This window comes from Mastigoproctus giganteus, chromosome 8 (genome assembly GCF_048544385.1).
Source record: "Mastigoproctus giganteus isolate SK-2022 chromosome 8, ASM4854438v1, whole genome shotgun sequence".
Lineage (NCBI taxonomy): Eukaryota > Metazoa > Arthropoda > Arachnida > Uropygi > Thelyphonidae > Mastigoproctus > Mastigoproctus giganteus.
In genome coordinates, this window is record NC_143582.1 from 121138937 (window position 1) to 121164950 (window position 26014).

The following is a 26014-nucleotide window of genomic DNA, read 5'->3' on the forward strand; positions in this document are numbered from 1 at the left end:
ACACCAAGAGCTACTCTTGCAGCCCGTCTGCACTGTCAGAGAACTTCATATCTGCCTGCACAACCACCCCCAGGTCCTTTTCATTCTCTACCACTGTCAGTGTAGTACCACAGAGTTGATACGTTGCTCTGGGGTTGCTGTTTCCCATATGTAGTACTTTACATTTGTCAATGTTAAACTTCATTCGTGACCTCTCAGCCCATCTGCTCAACCTTTCCAGATCCCGTTGCAGCAGCAGCATAGTGTCAGTAGTGTCCTTGACAACCCTGCCAACCTTCGTATCGTCTGCAAACTTGGACATTAAGCTTGATATACCATCATCAATATCATTTATAAATACAGAAAACAATAATGGACCCAATACTGAACCCTGAGGGACTCCACTAATAACATTAGTCCACGATGAGCAGTGTCCATTTATTACCACTCTCTGTCTTCACCCCCTCAACCACCCCTTTATCCATAGCAGCAATTTGCCTCCAATGCCACACTGCTCCAATTTGTGCAGCAGTCTTCCATGTGCAGCAGTCTTCCATGTGCAACAGTATCAAAAGCCTTTCTAAGATCCAAGTATATAATATCAAAGTTATTTCCTGTATCCAGTTCTTTTGTGACTGCATCATAGTATCCAATCAAATTGGTCAGGCAAGACTTCCCCTTAACAAAACCATGCTGTGTCCGAGCTATAACTGAAGTCTTGTCTAGATGATCCTGCAGTGCTTCTTTAACCAGTGCCTCCATTAATTTTCCTGGAACAGACGTTAAGCTCACAGGTCTATAATTACTTGTGTCAGCCTTTGATCCTCCTTTGTGAATTGGGGTCACATTTGCACATTTCCAGTCTATGGGTACCTCCCCTGAGTCCAAGGAAGCTCTCATAATTATGGCTAAGGGTTTGCTTACTTCCTTTGCTGCCTCCTTTAATATAACTGGATAGATCCCATCCACCCCAGGTGCCTTTCTTCTGTTCATCTTCAACAATTTCTCCTCCACTTTACTCTCAGAGATTACAAGATTCTCTAGCTTACTGCCAGAGTTGAATACACCTCTGGAATTCCCCTCGCTGGATAACTCCTCATGTGTGAATGTCGATGCAAAATATACATTCAGTTTGTTAGCTACCTGAGCAGGATCATCAACAGTTGACCCATCGATATCAAGTGGACCAATCTGATATCAAGTGGACCATCGATATCAAGTGGACCAAAATTCTATACAGTGGGACCAACTGATGTTGTTACCAACAACAAATTCAAAATGGGAGGAATCCAAAGCATTAATCTTGAAAGTTACTAGGCTTTATATACCAACTAAGAAATATTGTTCAATGTTTAGGCCTAAATGGATGTCAGATGAACTAATGAGAAATGTGGCAGAGAAGAAAAATGCGTGGGATACATATAAATTAATGGGTGACATGGAAGCCTATGATAGATATAAGCTAGTCCGTAACCAAGTCACAAAGGAGATTAGGCAGGCAAAGGCAGATTATGAGAAATCAACCTGGTCTGAGCTTGTTAACAGAAGAGACTGCTTCTACAGGGATGGGATACACTTAAATAGAAAGGATGCAAAAATATTTGCTGATGCTATTGAGGCAGAGTTGGTGGGTCGGAAAACTGCTAGCTTGGGGGGATATACGGACTAATAGATTAACAGTAGCCACTGGCAGAGGTGAAAGTGATTCTTGCACTGCTTCTATTGAAATGCAATTGAGCAACAGCCTGGAAAGCAAGGCAATGGGGATTTCCAGGACTGCTGGTAGTCATAGTGGAACAAGTAAATACATGGGCTGTGTCAGGGTAACTAAGAGTAGAAACAGGTGAATATATACTTGCATGTACACCAATGCTAGGAGCGTAGTTAATAAATTCGATTTGCTTGAAGTGCTAGTCAATACATCAAAGGCAGATATTGTTGGGATATCAGAGATGTGGTGTAACCCAGACGTAAGCATTGCAGAATTGAAAGTTGGTGAGTACAATGTGTATAGAAAGGATAGACAGGACACGACAGGAAGGGAGGAGGGGTTATGCTGTTAGTTAAAAACACATAAAGTCTAAGGAAGTGCATCCAATTGATGTTGTTGGACAATGCAAAGTTGAGTCTGTTTGGTGTGACATAAGCAATGGGAAAGGAAAAATGAGAGCAGATGTGCGTTATATGCCAAATGAATCTGATAATAAATATAATGAGCAATTGTGCAGAGAAATAGAGTGGGCCAGTAACTCAGAGTGCCTTATAATGGGGTATTTTAATTTCCCAGAGATTGACTGGAATTTGTGGGTTGGTCACTCACACACAAGCAAGCTTTTGTGGATTTATTGGATGATTGTTTTCTACAGCAGCATGTTTGGGAGGCAACTAGAGGGAGTAATACTCTTGATCTGATTATCAGTAGTGATTCTTCATGCATCAAGAATCTGCGGATAAAGGAACCAGTAGGTGGCAGTGATCACAGTGTGCTGAAGTGGGATTTACTCAAAGAAGTAACTACCATCAAGGGTAAAGGAAAGGGTTTATGCTTTCATCAAGGTGACTACGGTGGCCTGAGACAGTAATTAAATTCTATATGGTGGGACCAACTGATTATGCTACCAACAGCAAATTCAAAATGGGAAGCAGTCAAAGAATTAATCTTGGAAGCTACTAGGCTTTTCATACCAACAAAGAAATATTGTTCAAGATTTAGGTCTAAATGGATGTCAGATGAACTAATTAGACATGTGACAGAAAAGAAAAATGCATGGGATAAATTAATGATAGATATAAGCTGGTGTGTAACCAAGTTACAAAAGAGGTAAGGCAGGAGAAGGCAGATTATGAGAAATCTTTGGCAAAGGATGCAAAGAAAAACAGCAAAAAGTTCCTTACTTATGTAAACTCTAGAAGGCAGGGGATGAATCAGATTGGTCCAATTGATATCGATGGTTCAACTGTTGATGATCCTGCTCAGGTAGCTAACAAACTAAATGAATATTTTTCATCTACATTCACACATAACGATTTATTCAGGGAGGGGAATGCCAGAGGTGTATTCAACTCTGGCAGTAAGCTATATAATCTTGTAATAGCTGAGAGTAAAGTGGAGGAGAAATTGTTGAAGATAAACATAAGAAAGGCACCTGGGGTAGATGAAATCTATCCAGTTATATTAAAGGAGGCAGCAAAGGAAGTAAACAAACCCTAAGCCATAATTATGAGAGCTTCCTTGAACTGAGGGGAGGTACCCATGGACTGGAGATGTGCAAATGTGACCCCAATCCACAAAGAAGGAATAAACGGAGACAAAGGTAATTACAGATCTGTTAGTTTAACTTCTGTACCAGTGAAATTAATGGAGGCACTGATTAAAGAAGCATTGCAGGCTCATTTAGACAGCTCGGACACAACATGGGTTTGTTAAGGGGAAGTCTTGTCTGACTAATTTGATTGGATACTATGATGTAGTCACAAAGGAAATGGATGCAAAAAATAATTTTGATATCATATATTTGGATCTTAGAACGGCCTTTGATACTGTTGCACATGGAAGACAGCTGCACAAACTGGAACAATGTGGCATTTGAGGCAAAGTGCTGCTATGGATAAAGGGATGGTTGAGTGGGAGAAGCTAGAGAGTGGTAATCAAATGACACTGCTCTTCGTGGACTATTGTTATTAGCGGAGTCCATCTTGGGTCCATTGTTGTTTTCTGTATTTATAAATGATATTGATGATGGTATATCAGGCTAAGTTTGCAGATAATACGAAGGTTAGCAGGGTTGTTAATAACACTATTGACAGTACACTGCTGGAACAGGATCTAGAAAAGTTGAGCAGATGGTCTGAGAGGTGACAAATGAAGTTTAAAATTGACAAATGTAAAGTAGTACATATGGGAAGCAGTAATCCCAGAGTAACACATCAACTGTATGGTACCACACTGACAGTGGTAGAGAACGAAAAGGACCTGGGATAATTTTGCAGGTAGATATGAAGTTTTCTGAGCAGTGCAGATGGCCTGCAAGAGTAGCTCATGGTGTCTTGTTAATGATATACAGGAATTTTTCTAGCAGGGATAAGGAGGTGATTATCCCCTTGTATAAGGCAATGGCCAGACCACACCTTGAGTACTGTATACAGGTCTGCAGGCCTCATTTTAAGAAGGATGTAGAGCTGTTAGCACGAGTACAGAGAAGGGCAACAAGATTAGTTTCTCTTACAAAGAAAGGCTTAAGTTTTGCAAATTACAGTGTTTCGAGACTAGACACCTGCGAGGTGATCTGATTGAGTTGTATAAAGCCTTGAATGGTTTGAGTATGCTCAATGCTGATGGGATTCTTCCTCTTGATCAGAATAATCACCTGAGAGGGCATAGATTCAAATTGAGGAAAGACGGTTGTAGGATACATGTGCAGAAGTTTGCCTCTAGCCAGTGGGTGATTGATTGCTGAAACAAACTTCCATCTGTCATTGTAGAATTTGTTAGCTTAAATAGAATCAAGTCAGAACTTGACAAACATTTGGAGCAAGGGGATTGGTGAAAGAAGGGTTTTTTTTTTTTTTTTTTTGGCTGATGCTATATAAGCTTGCTTTCTTACATCATGTGCTAATACTAATGCTAAAATCTAGTTTGGACCGATTAATAACTGCTTTACAATTGTTGCGAGCTTTGGTGTAGGCAGAAAATGAAACTGAAGAATTGGAAACAAGCCAATTATGATATGCAACGTTCTTCTCTTGAACAGCCTTAGCACATTTATTGGAAAACCAAGGTTTAGATGAAGGACAAGATTTTAAACTGGAGTGTTGAATAAAGGATTCCATTCCTACAAGAATAATTTCACTGACATGATCTGAGCAAATGTTGACATCAGAAGTTTTGAAACAGTAATCCGACCAAGGAAAAGAAGAAAAGAAATCTCGCAGGTCATCCCATTTTGCATTCTTGTAATCCCAAAGAATACGAGGATGGGAATAGCCATTAGATAAAGGCTGCATTGGAAAAGAGACACTCACCAAGTTGTGATCTGTGGCGCCTAAAGGACCACTCACTTCAACCGCGTACTTAGGATTGTTTGTGAGAAAAAGATCAAGCGGGTTGGCTATATGGTTAGGATTGTCCAGTATTCTTGTAGGTAAATGAACAATCTGTGCAAGGTCATTAGTAATTGCAAAAGCCTCAGCATCTCGTTCAGCTGGGTCTGTGTGACTAGAAAACGGAAGCCAGGTGGAATTATGAACATTAAAATCACCAAGGAAAATTACATCACTGTTAGGGAAAGCTTGACTGGAGAAAGTCAAGTTGCAAAGAGAGGAAGTCAAAGAGCTTCAAGTGATTAGCGGAATTGGGAGAACAGTAGAGAGAACAGATTAATTTTATACAATGAGGTAGAGAGATTTTAAGTCAGAGAAGATCGAAAACAGGAGATTCCAAATTACTAAGTCTCTTGTTGTTGTTGTTTGGTTTTTAGGAGCATTAGCAACTAAGGCCATATTGCTCCGGGATATACGGTGGTCATTCCATGACCTTTCCGCATTCTCCATATTTGGTGGTGACGGGCTCGAACCCCGGTCTAATCAAGAAGCGTGTGCTACGCACTGCTGCTCCTTCCCACCTGGCTACGGAGGCGCCTACTAAGTCTCTTACGGGGAATATTGGAACGGACATATGCACAAGTACCACCTTTGAGGCGAAAGGAATCATACAGCAAATAATTTGGGCATCTGAGATGGGCAGTAGTTGAATCAACCGATAACTGAGATTCTGTCAGAAAGAGTACATGGGGTTTGGTAGACTGCAAGTGGAAATGGACATTATTGAGATTAGAATTGAGACCATGTATATTTGTGAAATGAATTAGGAAGTGTTTGGAAGGTTTAGATCTTTTCAGAGATAAGCTTACTCTATTAGTTTTACAATTCATGGTGTATTCAATAGTAAGAAAAAGTGGGTGGGACATGCTGTATGAATTAATGAAATTTCTGGATATGGCATACAGATGGTAAAAATATAGCCAGATCTTTGACATGGATGCAAAAAATTGGATGCAAAAGCTATGCAGCCGAGGCTGCACTCCAGCTAAAAAAATAGCAGTAAGCTGGAGTGCCTGGAGAGCAGTGCAGAAAGAAAGGACTGAACAAATGAGATAAATGCCAAAAGGATGAATGAGAGGGTGACTGAGTATGAAAGAACATAAACCATATAATGATGAACCTAAGTAGTTACTAACCCCTAGTTTTTATTTTTCCTCCTAACCATAATTATTAGGCATTTAGTATATTAAGTTATATTACACACCACTGCATTCCCCCTCCCCAGTGTGAGAAAGAGGATGGACGTGTGAAAAAAAATATAAATACATATACATAGAACCAAACAAAAAAAAAATAAATAAATAAAAAAACAAAATATAAGAAAAAAACTATAAAATCAGAATGAGAACAGAGAGTGAATGATCATGAGTGAAAAAAAATTGCCTGTCTCCCCAATTCCCCCCCTTCTGGATTGACTGGTGGGCAGTTGTCCCATATATGGCCCCTTGGCCATCCAAACAGACACCATGCCATGGCATGGTGTGGGAGGCTGACACTGGCCAGCAGGACTTGCTCCCTGGATAGAGAACCAAAACAGGTGCTCCAACATAGGGATCTCTTTCCCTATGATCCTTCACTCCTACCGGCTGGGTTGGTTGTTCCCTCCCCCCTTCTCCCCATTTTAACCAGGTGGGTCCCTCCCTCTTTCTCTCTGCCACTTTAACCCCCTCCCACTCGCTATCTTCTCTCTTCTTTCTAAGTTTCACCTTTTTTTTTTCCTTCCTTTTTTTTTTCCTTCCTTTTTTTTTTTTTTTTACTGGGCTCTCCCTGACCATAGCCTTGACTACCACAGGGTTCACCCCACCAGTGCTTCATATTCCCTACTGCCAAGTCTGCCTCCTCATGGTGCTGGAGGGTAAAGTAAACTAGAGGTTTTTGTGTGAAAACACATGCCTCTATGCTAAGAGGACAGATGAACAACACAACCAATATAACCCACACTAACATTTACTAACTTACATAAATCTGGCCTTCACAGAGCTTTGCATTCATCACATAGCTTGACATGGAGTTGGGAGGAACCCCAGGAGCTGCATTACAAATCACACTATACCTCTCTAACATGTTGATGTAGAAAATAGCCATCCAATAAATCCACAAAAGCCTTGCTACTCCATGAGTGACCAATCCACAAGTTCCAGTCAATATCAGGAAAATTAGAATCCTCCATTATAAGGGGATTTCACTGTTGATAGGCCCATAGCACACTCCTAGTCTCACTTTTTTTTCCTTTTTTTTTTTTTTGCAGCACTTATGTCACACCAAATTGATTCAACATTACACTGATCCCCCTTCAACTTCATGCACTGCCTTAGATCCATGCACCGCCTTAGACTTGGACGTCATCTTCAAAAGAGCATTAGATGGAAGAAATAAAGGAATACCTGGAATATTTGGAAGTAATTCCGGGCACTACTTTGTGGTGCCTGAATGTAATCTCCAGTATTGTGCTAAACAATTGAGTGCTTGAAGGGTCTCTCTTTTTTAACTTCTTCAAGGACATCCAACCTGTTCCTCATGCCCTCATATAAGCCCATTAGAATGCTGACTTAACACCTATAGTTTTCCCTTTCTCATTTAAAACATGCAAAGGCATCCTCCCTTAGCCGTATCATATCTCACTACAGATAACTCTACAAAAAAGGCCACAACATGTAGAGTGCAGAGTCATAAAAATAGCTTTCTTTTCAAGGTTGAAATTTTTACTTTTAACTAATAACTATTTTTTAAAAATATTTTCCATTCTCGTCTTATTAATATTTATGCTATATGAAAACAAATGCAAGGATAACTTTCAATACTATAAACTTACCACAATTTTTCCTTTTGAAAATAATTCTTTTAATAATTTTGCAATTTTTTCTTTATACATTCCCTGGGCCATTGGCTGTAGAGGAAATGTTGCAATATATCTCTTATAATTATTTCAATGCTACCATTCAGATTCATTAATATAAATAATGAATTTTCAGCAGTACAATATCATATTTGCAGTAATGTCAATTTTATATATATACACACACACACACACACACACACACACACACACACACACACACACACACACACACACACAACCAGCATTCAGCACATTCTATTTTGTTTTACCTTGACTGCAATTTTTTAAAGAAACTTTCTAATCAAAATTTTAAAGGAGATAAGTACCATATCAAAGAAAGAATGCACAATAACATATATATATATATATATATATATATATATATATATATACATATATATATATATATATATATATATATATACATATATATATATATATATATATATATATATATATATATATATATATATCCCCCCCCCAATATAATTTGTTATGAGCAGGGCACAATTTACACACAAAAAAGTAGCCAGGAAGATTTCAATTTGACACCAGTTCACTGAAAGTTTATAAGGCAGCTGGCTATACACATTTTTATTTTAAAAATGTCTCAGCATCTCTATCAGCTGGATCCACTTTCAATTCTATCATTCTGAATGCAGGGTACCTCCAATTGGTAAACTTTTTGAAGGATAAGTAATTGTTTGAATGCAAGATTTTTTTGATTTTTTTATTTAGCCTAAATAAATTATGGCTTTCACTAAATTTACTTACTTTTTTTCAATAAAAATCTAAATAATTTTATTTGCTAGTTACAAATGCTCTTTACAACCAAATTAGTTTTGGTTGTACAGGATACAGTAGTATGAACTATTGGTTTTTATGTTGCTATATCAATTGAAGAAACTGACACAACTTAATGAAAAAAAACTTTAACAGTATAAATAATGCAATTTTTGTTCTTAAAAATTAATGGATCCCTTGTTTTGTTGTGCAATTTTGATTATATATTCCCATAATATATATTCATTATATATATTTAAATGGGAATCATGAAAAACTCTATGTTACAGATAAACCTACAAGAAAACATCATTTGCACTGAGGTGGTAGGGGAACTTAGAGGAAATGCAATGAAACATGATTGGGAAACGTGTTTTAATATGTGGGAAACAGGCTTCCACACCAGCAAAAAAAAACTGGGAGTTGTGCTGTCTTTAGCATTAGCATTATCAAGGGCACATGATGCAAGAAAGCAAGCTTATATAGCATTAGCCAAAAAAAAAAAACCCTTATTCCACCCATCCCCTCACTCCAAATGTTTGTCAAGTTCTGCCTTGAATCTATATAAGCTATCAACTACAATGACAGATGGAAGTTTATTCCAGCAATCAACCACCTGCTGGCTAAAGGCAAACATCCGCACATCTATCCTACAACCGTCTTTCCTCAATTTGAATTTATGCAGAGGAAGAATCCCATCAGCATTTGAGCATGCTCAAACCATTCAAGGCTTTATACACCTTGATCAGATCACCTCGCAAGTGCCTAGTCTCCACAGACCATAATTTGCAAAACTTAAGCCTTTCTTCGTAAGAGCAACCCTTTGTTCTGTTCACTAATCTTGTTGCCCTTCTCTGTACTCGTTCCAACAGCTCTACATTCTTCTTAAAATGAGGTCTCAGACCTGTATACTGTACTCAAGATGTGGTCTGACCATTGCCTTATACAAGGGGATAGTCACCACCTTATCCCTGCTAGAAAAATTCCTGTATATCATTGACAAGACACCATCAGCTACTCTTGCAGACCATCTTCACTGCTCAGAAAACTTCATATCTGCCTGCAAAATTATCCCAGGTCCTTTTCGTTCTCTACCACTGTCAGTGTGGTACCATACAGTTGATATGTTACTCTGGGATTACTGCTTCCGATATGTAGTATGTACATTTGTCAATGTTAAACTTCATTTGCCACCTCTCAGCCCATCTGCTCAACTTTTCTAGATCCTGTTGCAGCAGCGTACTGTCATTAGTGTTATTAACAACCCTGCCAACCTTCATATCATCTGCAAACTTGGACATTAAGCCTGATATACCATCATCAATATCATTTTGAAATACAGAAAACAACAATGGACCCAACGCTAAACCCTGAAGGACTCCACTAATAACATTAGTCCACAAAGAACAGTGTCCATTGATTACCACTCTCTGTCTTCTCCCACTCAACCATTCCTTTATCCATAGCAGCAATTTGCCTCCAATGCCACACTGCTCCTGTCTTGTTGGAAGTAAATCTTTATTCTGTTCTATTGAAGCTTTGAAGCCTTGAAGCTCATTTTGTAAAAACTTCTACAATAAACAAATATATTCCTGCATTTGCTTCTATGGTTCGATCATCATCATCCTTCTCCTCCTCAAAAAAATATGGTCCTATGGTTCATAATGCTGCAACTCTCACTGCACTGCAACCTCTGAACTTGGCTATGAATTTTCATGCAGTTCTCCAGGATTTATTTGAGGCCTACTAAATGGTGAGGAAAGAGTGATTGCCCTTCAAATATCACCAAATTAAAAGAAAAGACTGCACAAGAAATTGATGTGATTAATGAAAATTGTGATGCCATTGAGCCATGATGATGATGAAGAGGTTGAAGATATGTACACTGAAATTGAGCAGAAAACCCACTACACTATTATTATGGGGGACTTTAATGCAAAGGTTGGAAAAGGACAAAACAGTGCAGAAAGTTGAACTATAGGAAATTTTGGAATTGGTGAAAGAAATAAAAGAGGTGAAAGTCTTGTGGAATTTGAAGAATCTCAAGGATTGTCAGTAATGAACACTTTTTTCAAGAAAAGGGTGAACAGAAAGTGGACATGGAAGAGTCCAAATGGATTAACAACTAAGGAAATCGACTTCATCCTCACTAACAGAAGATATACCGTGAATGATGTTACCATCCTGAATAAGGTAAATGTTGGAAGTGATCACAGAATGGTTAAGATGTACACTTGATATAGATGTAGGAAAGGAAAAAACTAACTCGAGTAAATAATACAAAGGTCTTTTAGCTTACAGAAGAGGAGAAAAAGCAGTATGTACTGGAACTTAAGAACAGTTGGAGCTTCTGCAGACGGTTCAGGACCAAGATATCGATGAGGAATATTACAACTTTCTGAAAATGATAAAGCCCAAGAAACCTATAGGGAAAAAGAAATCCAAAGAAGAAAAAATTAATCCAGAAACACTTCTCGTGATGAACCGAAGACGACAAATGAAGAGCAAGATAAACACTGACTAGGAGAAAATTGAGCATACTGAGTTATGCAAAGCCATTAGAGAGAGACTCAGAGAGGACCTAAGCAGATTTAACACAAGAAAAGTACAACAAGCATTAAGGGAAAACAAAGGACTTAAATCAGCAGCCATGAGCAGTAATACAGAAAGACAAATGATACTGAAACTGAAGAATAGCGATGATGTACTTATAAATAGCAGAGAAGGCAAAATTCAAATAGCAGAAGAAGACTACTAAAGAGAATTATACAAGGAGTGAGGGAATGATGCCAGCAGTGGGGAAGATGGATCACAAATTAGCAACACATACAACATACCCGCTATTCTTCCTGATGAGGCAGAACATGTGTTGAACAAAATGAAGAATCAGAAAGCCCCAGTGGAAGATGAAGTTACTGTAGAATTGTTAAAATTGGGAGGAAGAGACATGACACAAAAACTGGCAAGGCTCTTCACAAAATGCATCAGAAAAGGTGTGACGCCTAAGGAGTGGAATAATGCAATCATAGTTTTGCTGCATAAGAAAAGAGATAAATCAGAAATTGGAAATTATAGACCAATTAGTTTGTTATCCCACATCTACAAGTCGTTCACAAGGATCATTACTAACAGATTAGAAAGAATACTTGATGAGAATCAACCGAAAGAGCAAGCTGGCTTTAAGACAGAATTCTCAACTATGGATCACCTTCATGTAATATCACAGCTAATGGAGAAAGAAAATTGATATAAAACACCATTATGCCTGGCATTTGTGGATTATGAAAAGGCATTTGACTCCATACAGCATACGGCAATGTTTCGGGCACTGGAAAGACAAGGCATAGATACCCCATATATTATGATTTTGAAGAAAATATATGAGAACTCTACCTCCTTTATTAGACTAGACAAAGACAGTAGCAAATTTAAAATCGAGAAAAGAGTTCGACAAGGAGACACAATATCTCCGAAGCTGTTTACTGCTGCCCTTTAGGAAGCTTTCAGAAGATTAGACTGGTCGCAGAAAGGAGTCAATGTGAATGGAGAGTACCTAAACCATTTACGATTTGCAGATGACATTGTGCTCATAAGCCACGATCCCAAAGAATTAGAGGTAAATCTTAATCAGTTATGCACAGTTAGTAAGGATTTTGGACTAAAGATGAATATGGCTAAAACAAAAGTAAAGATGAACAAGTATGCCACAGAAAGGGACATAATGATTGAAGGAGCAGTAATTGAAAAGGTGGAGTCATATACTTATCTGGTACAAGTTATTAGCTGTAATAATGATAAAAGGCTGAAGTCAAGAGAAGAATAAATTTTGGATGGATAGCATTCAGGAAATATAGTCACATACTGAAGAGCAATATCCCAGTTTGTCTGAAACGTAAAATAATGAACCAATGTATACTCCCCACAATGACTTATGGAAGTGAAAATTAGGCACTCACCAAAAGAATGGAAGAGAAGCTGAGAACTACACAGCGAAGAAGGGAACGAATTATATTGGGAATCAGACTGTTAGATAAGACGAGAAACACATGGATTTGGCAGCAAACTCAAGTAAAAGACATTCTTATCAAAACTAAAGAACTAAAATGGTCTTGGGCAGGACACATAGCTCGAAGACATGATGAGAGATGGACTAAGAAAATAACAGAATGGTACCCAAGCAGAGCTAGAAGAAAATCTGGAAGACAACGGCAGAGATGGATAGATGAAATTCATGAGTTTGTGGGTAGTACATGGATGGCCATTGCACAAAACAGAAGGAACTGGAAAGTTGCTGGAGAGGCCTTCATCCTCCAGTGGATTGAAAATGGCTGATGATGATGAATGAAAATTGTTACATCATGTCACAAAAATTTTTAGCACAGATGAAAAAGCTGTGTGAATAACGAGAACCGATTTATCCCCAATTTGGCTTTTAAAGACTAAAACTATGTTAGTATAAATAAAGTTGTTTTTTTTTCATAAAGTTATTTTTTTTTTTATTTTTTTTTTTTTTTGATTTGGTAGTTGTTGGCACATCGGCTTCTGTGGCCATATTGCACCTCCCAAGGTTTTTGCAGTACTTTGATCCAAGCCCGAGGCGGGAATCGAACCCGTGACCTTTGGGTTGGCGGGCAGGTCATAAAGTTATGTTAATTTGTTCAAATATATTCCAATGTTATTTTTTGTTTGTGTATTTGCTTGCTTTTCACACTCCTTTTAATTCTGTTTATATCTCTTTAATAGCTGGTTATTCTCTTAGGTCATTGGTCAAAATTAATCATCATGACAATGCAGTATTAACCAAGGGAGAGCACAGCTGACTTTTTGTATGCAAAACAGCCCCCACTGAAATTAATTAAAAAGTTACGTACCAGTTTGGGAATTTTTTAACAATGATCAAAAGTGGGATACAGATATTAATAGCTTCTCTTATGCCAATGATATAAACTGGACATATCACTTTGCCATTGCTGACAAGTGCATGAGTTGCAAATATTTGCCATGGAACATAGCTTAACATATATGGAAAGAGAGCCATTTATGACTGCAGAAACCTTCACCCTAATGTTGAATCTGGGGGGGGGAAGTGAGTCTTACCCCCGGTGAATAAAATTCCTCCCTCAGTGAAAAGTAGTAAGTTTTATTTTATAAAATATGAATTCAATAAATTTATGTCAAATAAAAAACACAAAAAATCACATCAACTAAGTGTGGTACTTGGTAGATGGAGAAAATAAATCACTAAAATTCAAGACACAAAATTTTAAAAATAATTAAATGACAATATTTCTGGCTGCACAAATTGTAACTAAAAGCCACTATTTCATGTGTCTGCATTTTTGTTTTATGATTTACAGGTTCCTTCTATTTTCACACAAGCCATCTCTTGATAGTGTTTCACAGAAACGGTCTACTTGTGACTAATTCTTTGTTTGTATATCGCAAAAAAGATTGCAGGCCATGAATAGGTTTGCCTGAATTGGTTCTTGACAGATGTAATTGTAATTATAAAGTGTCTGGCAGCTTTCAGGGGAGTCTGCAGCTACTGATTCAATTGGCAGCAGTTTCGCTTTATGGTTTTCACATTGCTTTTTTTTGTTTTTTTCACAGCTAGAGTCTACTTGGCTTTTAAAGACTAAATGGCTAATTCTTCCTTTGTATACCGCAAACGAGATGGTTTGGTCGCAACCTATAAACAATACATTTTATAACCCTTTTATTATATATGCATCTGTACCGCAAGATTGCATGAAGATAAGCTGAGGGCCTGAATGAGTTATTGGAAAAATTAATAAATGATTGATACACATGCAAAGAAAAAGTAAAGAAGAATAACATTATTACAATACAGTACTTGCATGTTTGATTATAATTTGTATAATTTATTTTTTTTGCAAATTTTAATCGGTGATTTTCATATTAAACTGTGATTATTGTCAGTAATTTGGCTTTTGTGAACTGACTATTAGTATTTAGATGTTAAATAAAAAATATTTCCTTTTGTTTCCTATTTTGTTTTCTCTTATTCTCTTATTATAAAATTCATAAATATGCATAAATATAAATATACAGATTTGTTTGTTACATATACATATGTTGTAAATATTAAATAATAATAAAAAATATATACTACATGTACCCCCTGAAGTTTACATTCTTTCTTGCCAGTGCATGTACCACTGAAGTTTATATTCTTCACCCCCCCCCCCAGTGCAGATGCTTTTGATTCAACCACTGTCTCCAGCAGTACACTACGGGAAGTCATTGAGGAAATGCATAGAAGGGACAGGCATATGAGCTGGATGGCATATAAAATTCAGTAATTTACACATTTGTTGAATATAGTTACCTCTTCAGTAAATGAAAAAAATAAATATCACTTATCAGATAAGCATAACTGCCATTAAAATTTTATAAAAATATTGTTAGTCCACCATTTTTTGACAGACAGCTGGGTGGGATAAACCTAGAGCATACATAAACCCTTAATCTGATTTAAAAAAAAAGAAAAGAAAGAAAGAAAGAAAGCATTTTAAGTCCTTTCAGGTTCTCAATATAAGTTTTCATACTGTGTGTGTGTGTGTGTGTGTGTGTGTGTGTGTGTGTGTGCACACACACATACACAGAGTGTATTTAAATTGGTGTCAAATATTCTAGGCGTGTATTTCCATTAATCAAACATTAAAAAAAGTTCATATAAACATGGGTCTAGAAACACTTGGTTTCTGAGGTAGGAGGAATTTTATTGTTTAACAATATCAAACAATTAATAAGCAATCCAAAAGAACAAGGAATGCAATTAAACAAGACAAAGTTTAACAGAAAAAAACAAAATAAACACAAGACAGAACATTTTGTTTTGTTACAAAAATTGTTCAAAATGGTTTCCTCCTGCTTCGATGCATCCTCTGAGCCTGCGATCCATGCTTTGTCATACTCTGTTGAATACACCTGGAGCGTTACGTATTTGATCACATCCATTTACGATACGCTCTCTTAAAAAGTCAACACCAGACACAAGAGTTGCATAAACAATGGACTAAAAAATGTCCCAGAGATAAAAATCCATTGGGTTCAAATCTGGTGATTGAGCACACCATTCAATGGATCCCCCGCAACCAATCCATCTTTGAGGAAAATGGCCATCCAAATGCTGACGAACTCTCCGACTAAAGTGAGCCAGGGCAATATCGTGCATGAACCACATTTGTCGGACGATATCCAGAGGTACATTGATCATTAAATGGTGCAATTTATTTTGAAGAAACTGCAGATATATGTCTCCTGTCAGACGTAGAGGTAAAAAAGAGGGGCCTATCAAATGATCATGCTCGATTCTAGCCCAGACTGAACTTATGTTGATGTTTGTCGTATCATGCTGCATGAGGGTTGTCATCGCTCCAGATGTGGTTGTTATGGTAGTTTAAAACCCCATCACTTGTAAAACCAGCCTCATCAGTGAACAAGATAAATGCCAAGAAATTCAAGACCACAGCACACTTTTGTTGAATGCGTTGGCACAATGTTCTTCATGGCAGAAAGTCTGTTGTTGTTGTTGTTATTTGGTTTTTAGGAGAATTAGCAACTAAGACCATATTGCTCCGGGGATATGCGGTGGTCATTCCCTGACCTTTCCACATCCTCCGTATTTGGTGGTCACGAACCCCAGTCTAATCAAGAAGCGTGTGCTACGCACTGCTGCTCCTGCCCACCTGGCTATGGAGGCGCCAGCAGAAAGTCTGCCTCAGTAAGTCCTTGCGCCCGTTGAAGGTGATAGGGGTACAGAAGGTTTTCAGGAAGAATATTCCAAACAGTCATATGACTAACTCCTTCCCTTACTGTAATTCTTCTTGTACTATCTGATGGATTTTCGTCCGCATTACAAAGAACTCATTCCTCAAGGTCAGCATTTCGTATCTCTCTTAGTCTTCCAGTGTCAAAAGATCTCACAAATGAGCCCGTCTCTCGCAAACGTTGGTGGATTCATGTGACTGTTTTTGGACAAGGTAAATGTCTATCGGGGTACCTTTCTGAATAAAGTTTATATGCTCTTAATGCATTCCCATCTGCAAGACCATAAGTGTAGTGCATCTCTGTCATTTTACTCACCGAATACATTTTCTTTATGATTTCTTTAATCCAAAGTAATCTACAGTACCTTCCACAATCAACTAAAGTTTGTAAACAACAAAGCAAAAGCCAATCAGCAAAACAAAAAACACTACTACCCATTGCAGATATCTTTTCTGCTGAATGGTGGAGTCTCTACTAGTATCATGTTTACGTGACTTGATAGAGGTATTGAGGCATGCGGGGAAGAAACTAAGCATTTCTAGACCCATGTTTATATGAACTTTTTTTAATGTTTGATCGATGGGAATACGTCCCTAGAATATTTGACACCAATTTAAATACAACCTGTATATATTGTGTGCGCACGTGAGCACATGGGGGTCTTCTCCCCCTCAATACTTACCTCCATTGTTGTTATATCAATTAAAGAATATTCCTTTACCATACGATGCTGTACTTTTACAGCAACCATTCTTCCATCATACAATGTTGCCTTGTGTACCTGGGCTAAGGAAGCAGCACCAATTGGAATCGGATCAAAAAACTTGAACAATTCCGATAACTAAAAATAGAAAAATAAAATTACTTTTCCATATAATTCACAAAATTGATCTGCACACTGATTGAATTAACTTAAAAAAAACATGCATTCACAAAATAAATCTGCAAATAATAATGAATTCACTTGAAGAAGATGTGGCCATTATGAATAAAGAAAGTGGAAATAATGCATAGATAAGTAGGAACACACAGGATCAAAACACAATACCAAAATTCTGCCTGTTTTCTAAAACAGTGAAGCAATTTTCCTTGCTGATTTCAATGTTCCCAAATCCAGATGGTTAACTTATCAATGCATTATGGCCACATATATCTTCATGAAAAGATAACAGCACATTGCAACTACCTTGTATCCAGAGCTCCAGCTTAATTTTCAGCCTAAACTAAAGCTCACAATAATTGTAATAGTTGTATTAATAATATGTAAGCACAATTATTAATAAACCCATGATCAATTATGAAAAGAACAAAAGTAGGAAACTTGCTTCCTCTCCAAATGATAGTCAAGCCTTCTTATTCCTTGCCTTAACCACTAGCTGCACTGCAATTTCTCTCCACCATACTTTAACCCCTATTACAGCCTGATAGTTAGTTTGGATTATCACCCAGAGAATAAAGTTGACTATTTTAGCATCTTACTTTTCCTTTAACTCTTGCATTGAGGATAACTGTAAAACTCTTTCTAACATACAACACACATTTCACTCAATACTTCCCTTAGTCTTTCAGCTTATAAGGACATCTTTATAAGCAGTCACTTAGTAAATTTACTTATACGCTGCTACTCCTTTCTAATTATTGTCCTATTGCGCTTACCTCAACTCTTTTCAAAGTAACAAAATCCAGCAAGTATTAATTCGTACACTATCTCGAAAACTTCCATACAGTCACCAATACAAATAACAACAGTCACCGATATGAATGGTTTTTGATGTTAAAAATATTTTAGCAGCATTATTTGGAAAAAAGTGTTACGTTACCTAGAAATCGTCACGAAACCCAATGCACATGCATTGTACTTGTTGCTGCAGTGACACAAAAAGTACAACACGTGCATCCAAGAAAACTCAATTGTACGCAACAAGTGCAGTAACACAACAAGTACAATTGAGCAGTGACACACTATGTTATACCATTATATCAGCATAATGATTAATAAACGAATGACTGCCAAAATCTACAGCCTAGCGTTCAAAGGAATATTGTAAAAGAAAGAAGGGGAAGTTGGACAGAAATGTGAATCCAGATGAAATTCAACAAGAGTGTTTCGTTATGCCTGGGAGTTCTCAAACTGCACCCAAAAAAACCTAGTGCTGAAATAATGAAGGAATATTGTGAACAGAAGAAAAGGAAATTAGAAATTCAAACTATTCCTAATAATAATGAAATTCAACCACAGAGTTCTACTATGCCTGATACTTGTCAACCACAGAGTTCTACTATGGTAAGCCGACCGGGCTAGCCGGGTGGGTATAGTGCCTGCCTGGCAACCCAAAAGGTCGCGGGTTCGATTCCCGCCTCGGGCTTGAATCAAAGTACTGCAAAAAAACCTTGGAAGGTGCATTATGGCTGCAGAAGCCTATGCGCCAACAACTACCAAAACAAAAAAAAAAAAAAAAAGTTCTATGCCTGATATGTGTCAACCACAGAGTTCTACTATGCCTGATACTTATCGGGAATCTAAAACTGCAGCAGAACAAATGAAGAAATATCTTGCATGAAAAAAAGTGAAATTAGAAATGGCTAATAATGAGATTCCTGATTACATTCCTATAGCGTCTACCCGAGCTGACAGTGAGTTTGAAAAACTAGTGTACAAAAACCCATTTGGATTTAGTTGTAATGTTTGTGATCGTTTATGGTTTCAATTAGATTTGAAACCATTTCCAACAACTTCATATGAATTACTTCAAAATAAATTTCCTTTACAAGAAGTGAGTACTTTCATGTTGGTATCCCTTCCTCTTTTAGTGAAGTATGACATAATACATGTCATACTTCATAAAAGAGAAAGGGATACCAACTATGGCCATGTCAACATATCCAACATATATCCAACATATCCTACTCATTTGCCTCCACTGGATGTTGCAACTGAGAGTTTAATATCACCACGATTACCCTTTATACAAATTCGTCATTTACGTTATGAACAGGGACAATATGGGATCCTTGGACATGTAATAAATGTACCAGTTAACATAAATACAAGGGTTCATCAATTACCTAGAGAAATAGATGACAATTATGCCATTAAAGTACATATAAAATGAAGACTCATACATAAATCATCATATCTACAAGGAAAAAATAGTGAAGATATGGTTATAATATTTGATAAATTCACCTTTGTATAAATTCTACGGCATAAAAGTGAGTGACGATTTCTTGGGGATTAATGATGATAGTGAACAGGAACATTCAGATGAAATTGTGGAACCTGTCAACAATGATGATCAACTATTGTTAATTAAACAACAAACATTATTATGGTCTGAAGATAAATATTTATGTATAGCACCAACAGGTCAGAAATCATCTCCAACAAGTTTCATATTTGATATATTGTATATGCAGAAGAACTTTCTTTTCCAGCTATATTAGCATTAGCATTAGTAGAGGCATATGATGCAAGAAAGCAAGCTTATGCAGCATCAGCCAAATAAAAAAAAAAAAAAAAACTTCCACTTCACCCCTCCGTTCGTTCAAAATACCTGTCCAGCTGAGCCTTAAATTTATTTAGGCTATCAACTTCCACAACAAAAGAATTAGGTCCACTTGACTTGAGTGTCCCCCGAATATCAGTTCCATCAGCGTTTTAGACTGCCAGGCAGCAAGCACAGCTTGTCTGGCATATCTGAGAGAATTTCTGATGAGAGCCTTGTCAATCAATTCTGCCCATAAAGAGATTGTGCAAGGCTCAAGGTGTAAAATTTTTCTTCGCCTGGTCTGTGCTTGTTAACAGGAGAGACTGCTTCTACAGGGATGGGATACACTTAAATAGAAAGGGTGCAAGAATTTTTGCTGATGCTATCGAGGCAGAGTTAGGTGGGTCGGAAAACTGCTAGCTTGGGGGGATACACGGACTAATAGATTAACAGTAGCCGCTGGCAGAGGTAAAAGTGATTCTTGCACTACTTCCATTGAAATGCAATTGAGCAGCAGCCTGGAAAGAGGCAATGGGAATTTCCAGGACTGCTGGGAGTCATAGTGGAACAAGTAAATACATGGGCTGTGTTAGGGTAATTAAGAGTAGAAATAGATGCAATGTATACTTGAATGTACACCAATGCTAGGAGTATAGTTAATAAATTCGATGAGCTTGAAGTGCTAGTCAAGACATCAAAGGCAGATATTATTGGGATATCAGAGACATTGTGTCACACAGACACAAGCAGTGCAGAACTGGAATTTGGGGAGTACAAGAAGGATGTAGAGCTGTTGGAACAAGTACAGAGAAGGGCAACGAATTAGTGAATGGAACAAAGGTTTGCTCTTACGAAGAAAGGTTTAAGTTTTGCAAATTACAGTGTCTGGAGACTAGGCAACTGCGTGGTGATCTGATTGAGGTGTATAAAGCCTTGAATGGTTTGAGCATGCTCAATGCTGATGGGATTCTTCCTCTTGCTCAGAATAATCGCCTGAGAGGGCATAAATTCAAAGTGAGGAAAACGGTTTTAGGATAGTTGTTGTTGTTATTTGGTTTTTAGGAGCATTAGCAACTAAGGCCATATTGTTCTGGGGATATGCGGTGGTCATTCCCTAACCTTTCCACATCCTCCGTATTTTGTGGTCATGGGCTCAAACCCTGGTCTAATCAAGAAGCATGTGCTACGCACTGCCACTCCTGCCCATCTGGCTACGGAGGCATCCTTGTAGGATAGATGTGCGGAAGTTTGCCTTTAGCCAGCGGGTGGTTTGATTGCTGGAACAAACGTCCATCTATTGTTGTAGAAGTTGATAGCTTAAATAGATTCAAGGCAGAACTTGAGAAACATTTGGAGCAAATAGATGGGTGAAATAAGGTTTTTTTTTTTTTTTGGCTGATGCTATATAAGCTTGTTTTCTTGCATCATGTGCCTTTGTTAATGCTAATGCCTATGACAACCTCAAGGACCAATATTGTGTGTTAGGTTACACTCTCCTTAAGGCAGTTTTTTCTTTCTCTTATAGAAAAATTCTATTTTGGTAAATACAGTAGAAGAAAGGGCTAAACTATAGCTACGAAGAGGAAATATAATGAGCTAAATATTTCAGAAAAGGAGTGTTGATAAAGGAGTGCAATCCAAGACAGAAATTGCAAAACAATATGGTATTCCACTTTCAAATCTCTCGACATTTCTTAAAAATCATGATGCCATAGAAAAACAATTGGAGAAAAGAAACGAAGTTGGAAGGATGGAGTGCAAAGCACGAAGTCGTAGAGAGTGAATTATTAGAGTGGTTTTTTCAGTGCAGGCTAATAATATTCTGTTGTCAGGACCTATGAAAGAAAATGCTGAAATAATTTCGCTTAAATTAAGCGAAGATTTTAAATGCTCCAATGGGTGGTTCTAACTATTTCAAAAATGCCACAATATTTTAACACTATGGGTTTGTGGTGAATGATTTTCAATGGACATTGAGGCTGCAGGAAGATGGTAAGAAAATGCAAAGCCTGTTTTCCAGAGTTAGGATCCAAAGGATATTTTTAATATGGATAAAAGTGGAGTTTTCTACAATGTATTGCCAGATAGAACACTGCAATGAAGGGAGAAATATGTAGAAAAAGGAATAAGAGTGAGGAAAGGATAATGGTTCTGCTTTTTTGCAATTCAGATGGAAGCGAAAAAGTTGCAGCCTTTTGATCATTGTAAAATATGAAAACTACGATGTTTCAAAGGAGTAAAACACCTGCCTTGCATTTACAAGGCTAACAAAAATGCATGGATTACGGCAAAATTATTCCGCGAGTGAATGCAATGTCTCGATAGGAAGATGGCTGGTCAAAATCATGAAATTCTGCTCTTGATGGACCAACGTGCAGTGCACAACTGCACAGGACTTGCTCTAAAAATTATTAGAGTTATTTACCTACTGGCAAACACAACCAGCTACATGCAGCTTCTAGATCAGGGAATTATTTACAATGTTAAAGGGATACACCAGAAAAACTGGTGAGATAAATTATCAGGGAAATGTCCAGGAACATTCCCATCACAGAAATTAAGGAATGGAATGTGCTGGACATGATGAGGAGCTTCATAATTTCATGGGAAGAAACTCCTTCCTCTGTCAATCAAAACTGCTTCAGAAAGGCTACTTTTGGTGAAGAAAATTTTGATGATGAGGACTCACAAGAAGACTTCATATGGCCTGAGCTACAAGTTGAAACGGAGTGATCAACCATTTTTGAAGACTATATAAAGTGTGACGACAATCTTGCCACTACTGCAGACAACCGAGCTCCTGAGAAAAGTAGCACCGATTGTGAAGAAGGGTTGAATCAGAAGACAAGAATCAAGAGCCATTGGAGGATGCACGTTTTATATGTAAGAAAATATTTGCGGCAATTTCCACCATGGAGAATGTGCTACTTGAGAATTTGTGTGAGGACGATAGTCTAGCAGATGCAATGGACAAAATATCAAAAAACATACATGAACTATACGATAAAAAAAATTAAAAAACAAACTACATTGGATTACTTTGTTAATAAAAAATAAGTTTGTGCAAATGTTATTTCAATTGTCTTTTTTACGATAAAGTTCATTATCAAATATTTTTTTCTTGCTCATCTCTATAAAGAATTTATTTTTGCATTTCCCTCCGAGAACTGTGATTTGCCAACTTTTTCCACCGAAATGACCCAATAAGTAAATTCAATGCTTTAAAATTTCATATAATTTGAACCCAGATAATTCGATGTGGTATTTTTTTTGGACCGTTGAATTTTGAAATAACAAGGTTTCGTGGTATAGGAATTTTGTTAGCAGACACAAGGAGGTGATTATCCCTTTGTCAGGCCACACCTTGAGATTGCATACAGGTCCGGAGGCCTCATTTTAGGAAGGATGTAAAGAGTTGCCAGAGCAAGTACGAGGAAGGACAACAAGATTGGTGAGGGAAACAAAGGTGTGCTCTTACCAAGAAAGTAGTAGTAGTAATAGTAGAAGCATGTGATGCAAGAAAGCAAGGGTATGTGCTTATGTAGTATCAGCCAAAAGAAAAAAAAAATTCACACATCCATTCCCTCTAAAAGTTTGCCCAGTTCCTCCTTCAATTTATTTAATCTATCAATTTCCACGACACATGGAAGTTTGTTCTAGCAATCAACTACCTGCTGGTTAAATGAAAATTTCCACACATCTATTCTACAATTGTCTTTCCTCAATTTGAATTTGTGCCCCCTCAGGTTCGTAATTTGAGCAAGCAGAAGAATCCCATCAGAATTCAGTGTGCTCAACCCATTTAAGGCATTATACACCTCAATCAGATCACCTTGCAAGTGCCTAGTCTCCAGCCGTTGCAATTGCAGAACTTAATCCTTTCTTTGTAAGAGGATCCCTTCATTTCCCTCACTAATCTTGTTGCCCTTCTCTGTACACACTCAAGCAACTCTACATCCTTCCTAAAATGAGGACTACAGACCTGTACGCAGTACTCAAGGCATGGCCTGACCATTTCCTTATCATCATCATCATCATCAGCCATTTTCAATCCACTACAGGATGAAGGCCTCTCCAGCAACTTTCCAGTTCCTTCTGTTTTGTGCAAAGGCCATCCATTTACTACCCACAAACTCATGAATTTCACCTGTCCATTTCTGTTGTTGTTCTCAGGGTTTTCTTCTAGCTCCTCTTGGGGTACCATTCTGTTATTTTCTTAGTCCATTTGTAATCATGTATTCAAGCTGTGTCCTGCCCAAGACCATTTTAGTTCTTTAGTTTTGATAAGAATGTCCTTTACTTGAGTTTGCTGCCTAATCCATGTGTTTCTCTTCTTATCTAACAGTCTAATTCCCAATATAATTTGTTCCATTCTTCGCTGTGTAGTTCTCAGCTTCTCTTCCATTCTTTTGGTGATTGCCCAAGTTTCACTTCCATAAGTCATGATGGGGAGTATACATTGGTTCATTATTTTATGTTTCAGACAAATTGGGATATTGTTCCTCAGTATGTGACTATATTACCTAAATGCTATCCATCCAGAATTTATTCTTCTCTTCACTTCAGCCATTTATCATTATTACAGCTAATGACTTGTCCCAGATAAGTATATGACTCCATCTTTTCAATTGCTGCTCTTTCAATCATTATATCCCTTTCTGTGGCATACTTGTTCATCATTACTTTTGTTTTAGCCATATTCATCTTTAATCCAAAATCCTTACTAACTCTGCATAACTGATTAAGATTTTCCTCTAAATCTTTGGAATCGTTGCTTATGATCACAATGTTGTCTACAAATCGTAAATGGTTTAGGTACTCGCCATTCACATTGACTCGTTTCTGCTGAAAGCTTCCTCAAGGGCAGCAGTAAACAGCTTCAGAGATATTGTGTCTCCTTGTTGAACTCCTTTCTCGATTTTAAATTTACTACTGTCTTTTTCTAGTCTAATAAAGGAGGTAGCATTCTCATATATTTTCTTCAAAATCATAATATATGGGGTATCTATGCCTTGTCTTTCCAGTGCCTCAAACAAATGCCTTTTCGTAATCCACAAATGCCAGGCATAATGGCATTTTATATTCATTTTCTTTCCGCTTTAGCTGTTACATTACCTGAAGGTGATCCATAGTTGAGAATCCTGTCCTAAAGCCAGCTTGCTCTTTCAGTTGATTCTCAACAAGTATTCTTTCTAATCTGTTAGTAATGACTCTTGTGAACAACTTGTAGATGTGGGATAACAAGCTAGTTGGTCTATAATTTCCAATTTCTGATTTATCTCCTTTCTTATGCAGCAAAACTATGATTGCATTATTCCACTCCTTAGGCATCACGCCCTTTCTAATGCATTAGCATTAGCATTAGTAGAGGCATATGATGCAAGAAAGCAAGCTTATTCAGCATCAGCCAAAAAAAAAAAAAAAAACCCTCTCCCATTTCACCCCTCCGTTCGTTCGAAATACCTGTCCAGTTGAGCTTTAAATTTGTTTAGGCTATCAACTTCAACAACAAGTGATGGAAGTCGGTTCCACCAACCAACCACCCGCTGGCCAAAGGCAAATTTCCGCACATCTATCCGACATCCGTCCTTCCTCAATTTGAATTTATGCCCTCTGAGGTGATTATTCTGAGAAAGATGAAGAATCCCATTGGCATTCAGCATGCTCAAACCATTCAAAGCCTTATACACCTCTATCAGATCACCTCGCCGGTGCCTAGTCTCCAGACTCTGTAATTTGCAAAACTTAAGCCTTTCTTCGTAAGAGCAACCCTTTGTTCCATTTACTAATCTTGTTGCCCTTCTCTGTACCCGTTCCAGCAGCTCCACATCCTTCTTGAAATGAGGCCTCCAGACCTGTATACAGTACTCAAGATGTGGCCTAACCATTGCCTTATACAAGGGAATAATCACCTCCTTATCCCTGCTAGAAAAATTCCTGTATATCATTGACAAGACACCATGAGCTACTCTTGCAGCTCGTCTGCACTGCTCAGAGAACTTCATATCTGCCTGCACAATTACCCCCAGGT

General features: G+C 37.6%; 1 protein-coding gene across 3 annotated transcripts in view; it reads right to left on the reverse strand.

Annotated features, from left to right (window-relative positions):
- Positions 1–26014, reverse strand: part of Adck1 (aarF domain containing kinase 1) — a 375938-nt gene that overhangs the window by 202418 nt on the left and 147506 nt on the right. For all 3 annotated transcript variants that reach the window (XM_090379667.1, XM_090379666.1, XM_090379665.1), the window contains one exon: positions 17178–17336. In XM_090379667.1, the coding sequence (XP_090235793.1) occupies positions 17178–17336 (159 nt within the window). The remainder of the gene's footprint in view (positions 1–17177; positions 17337–26014) is intronic.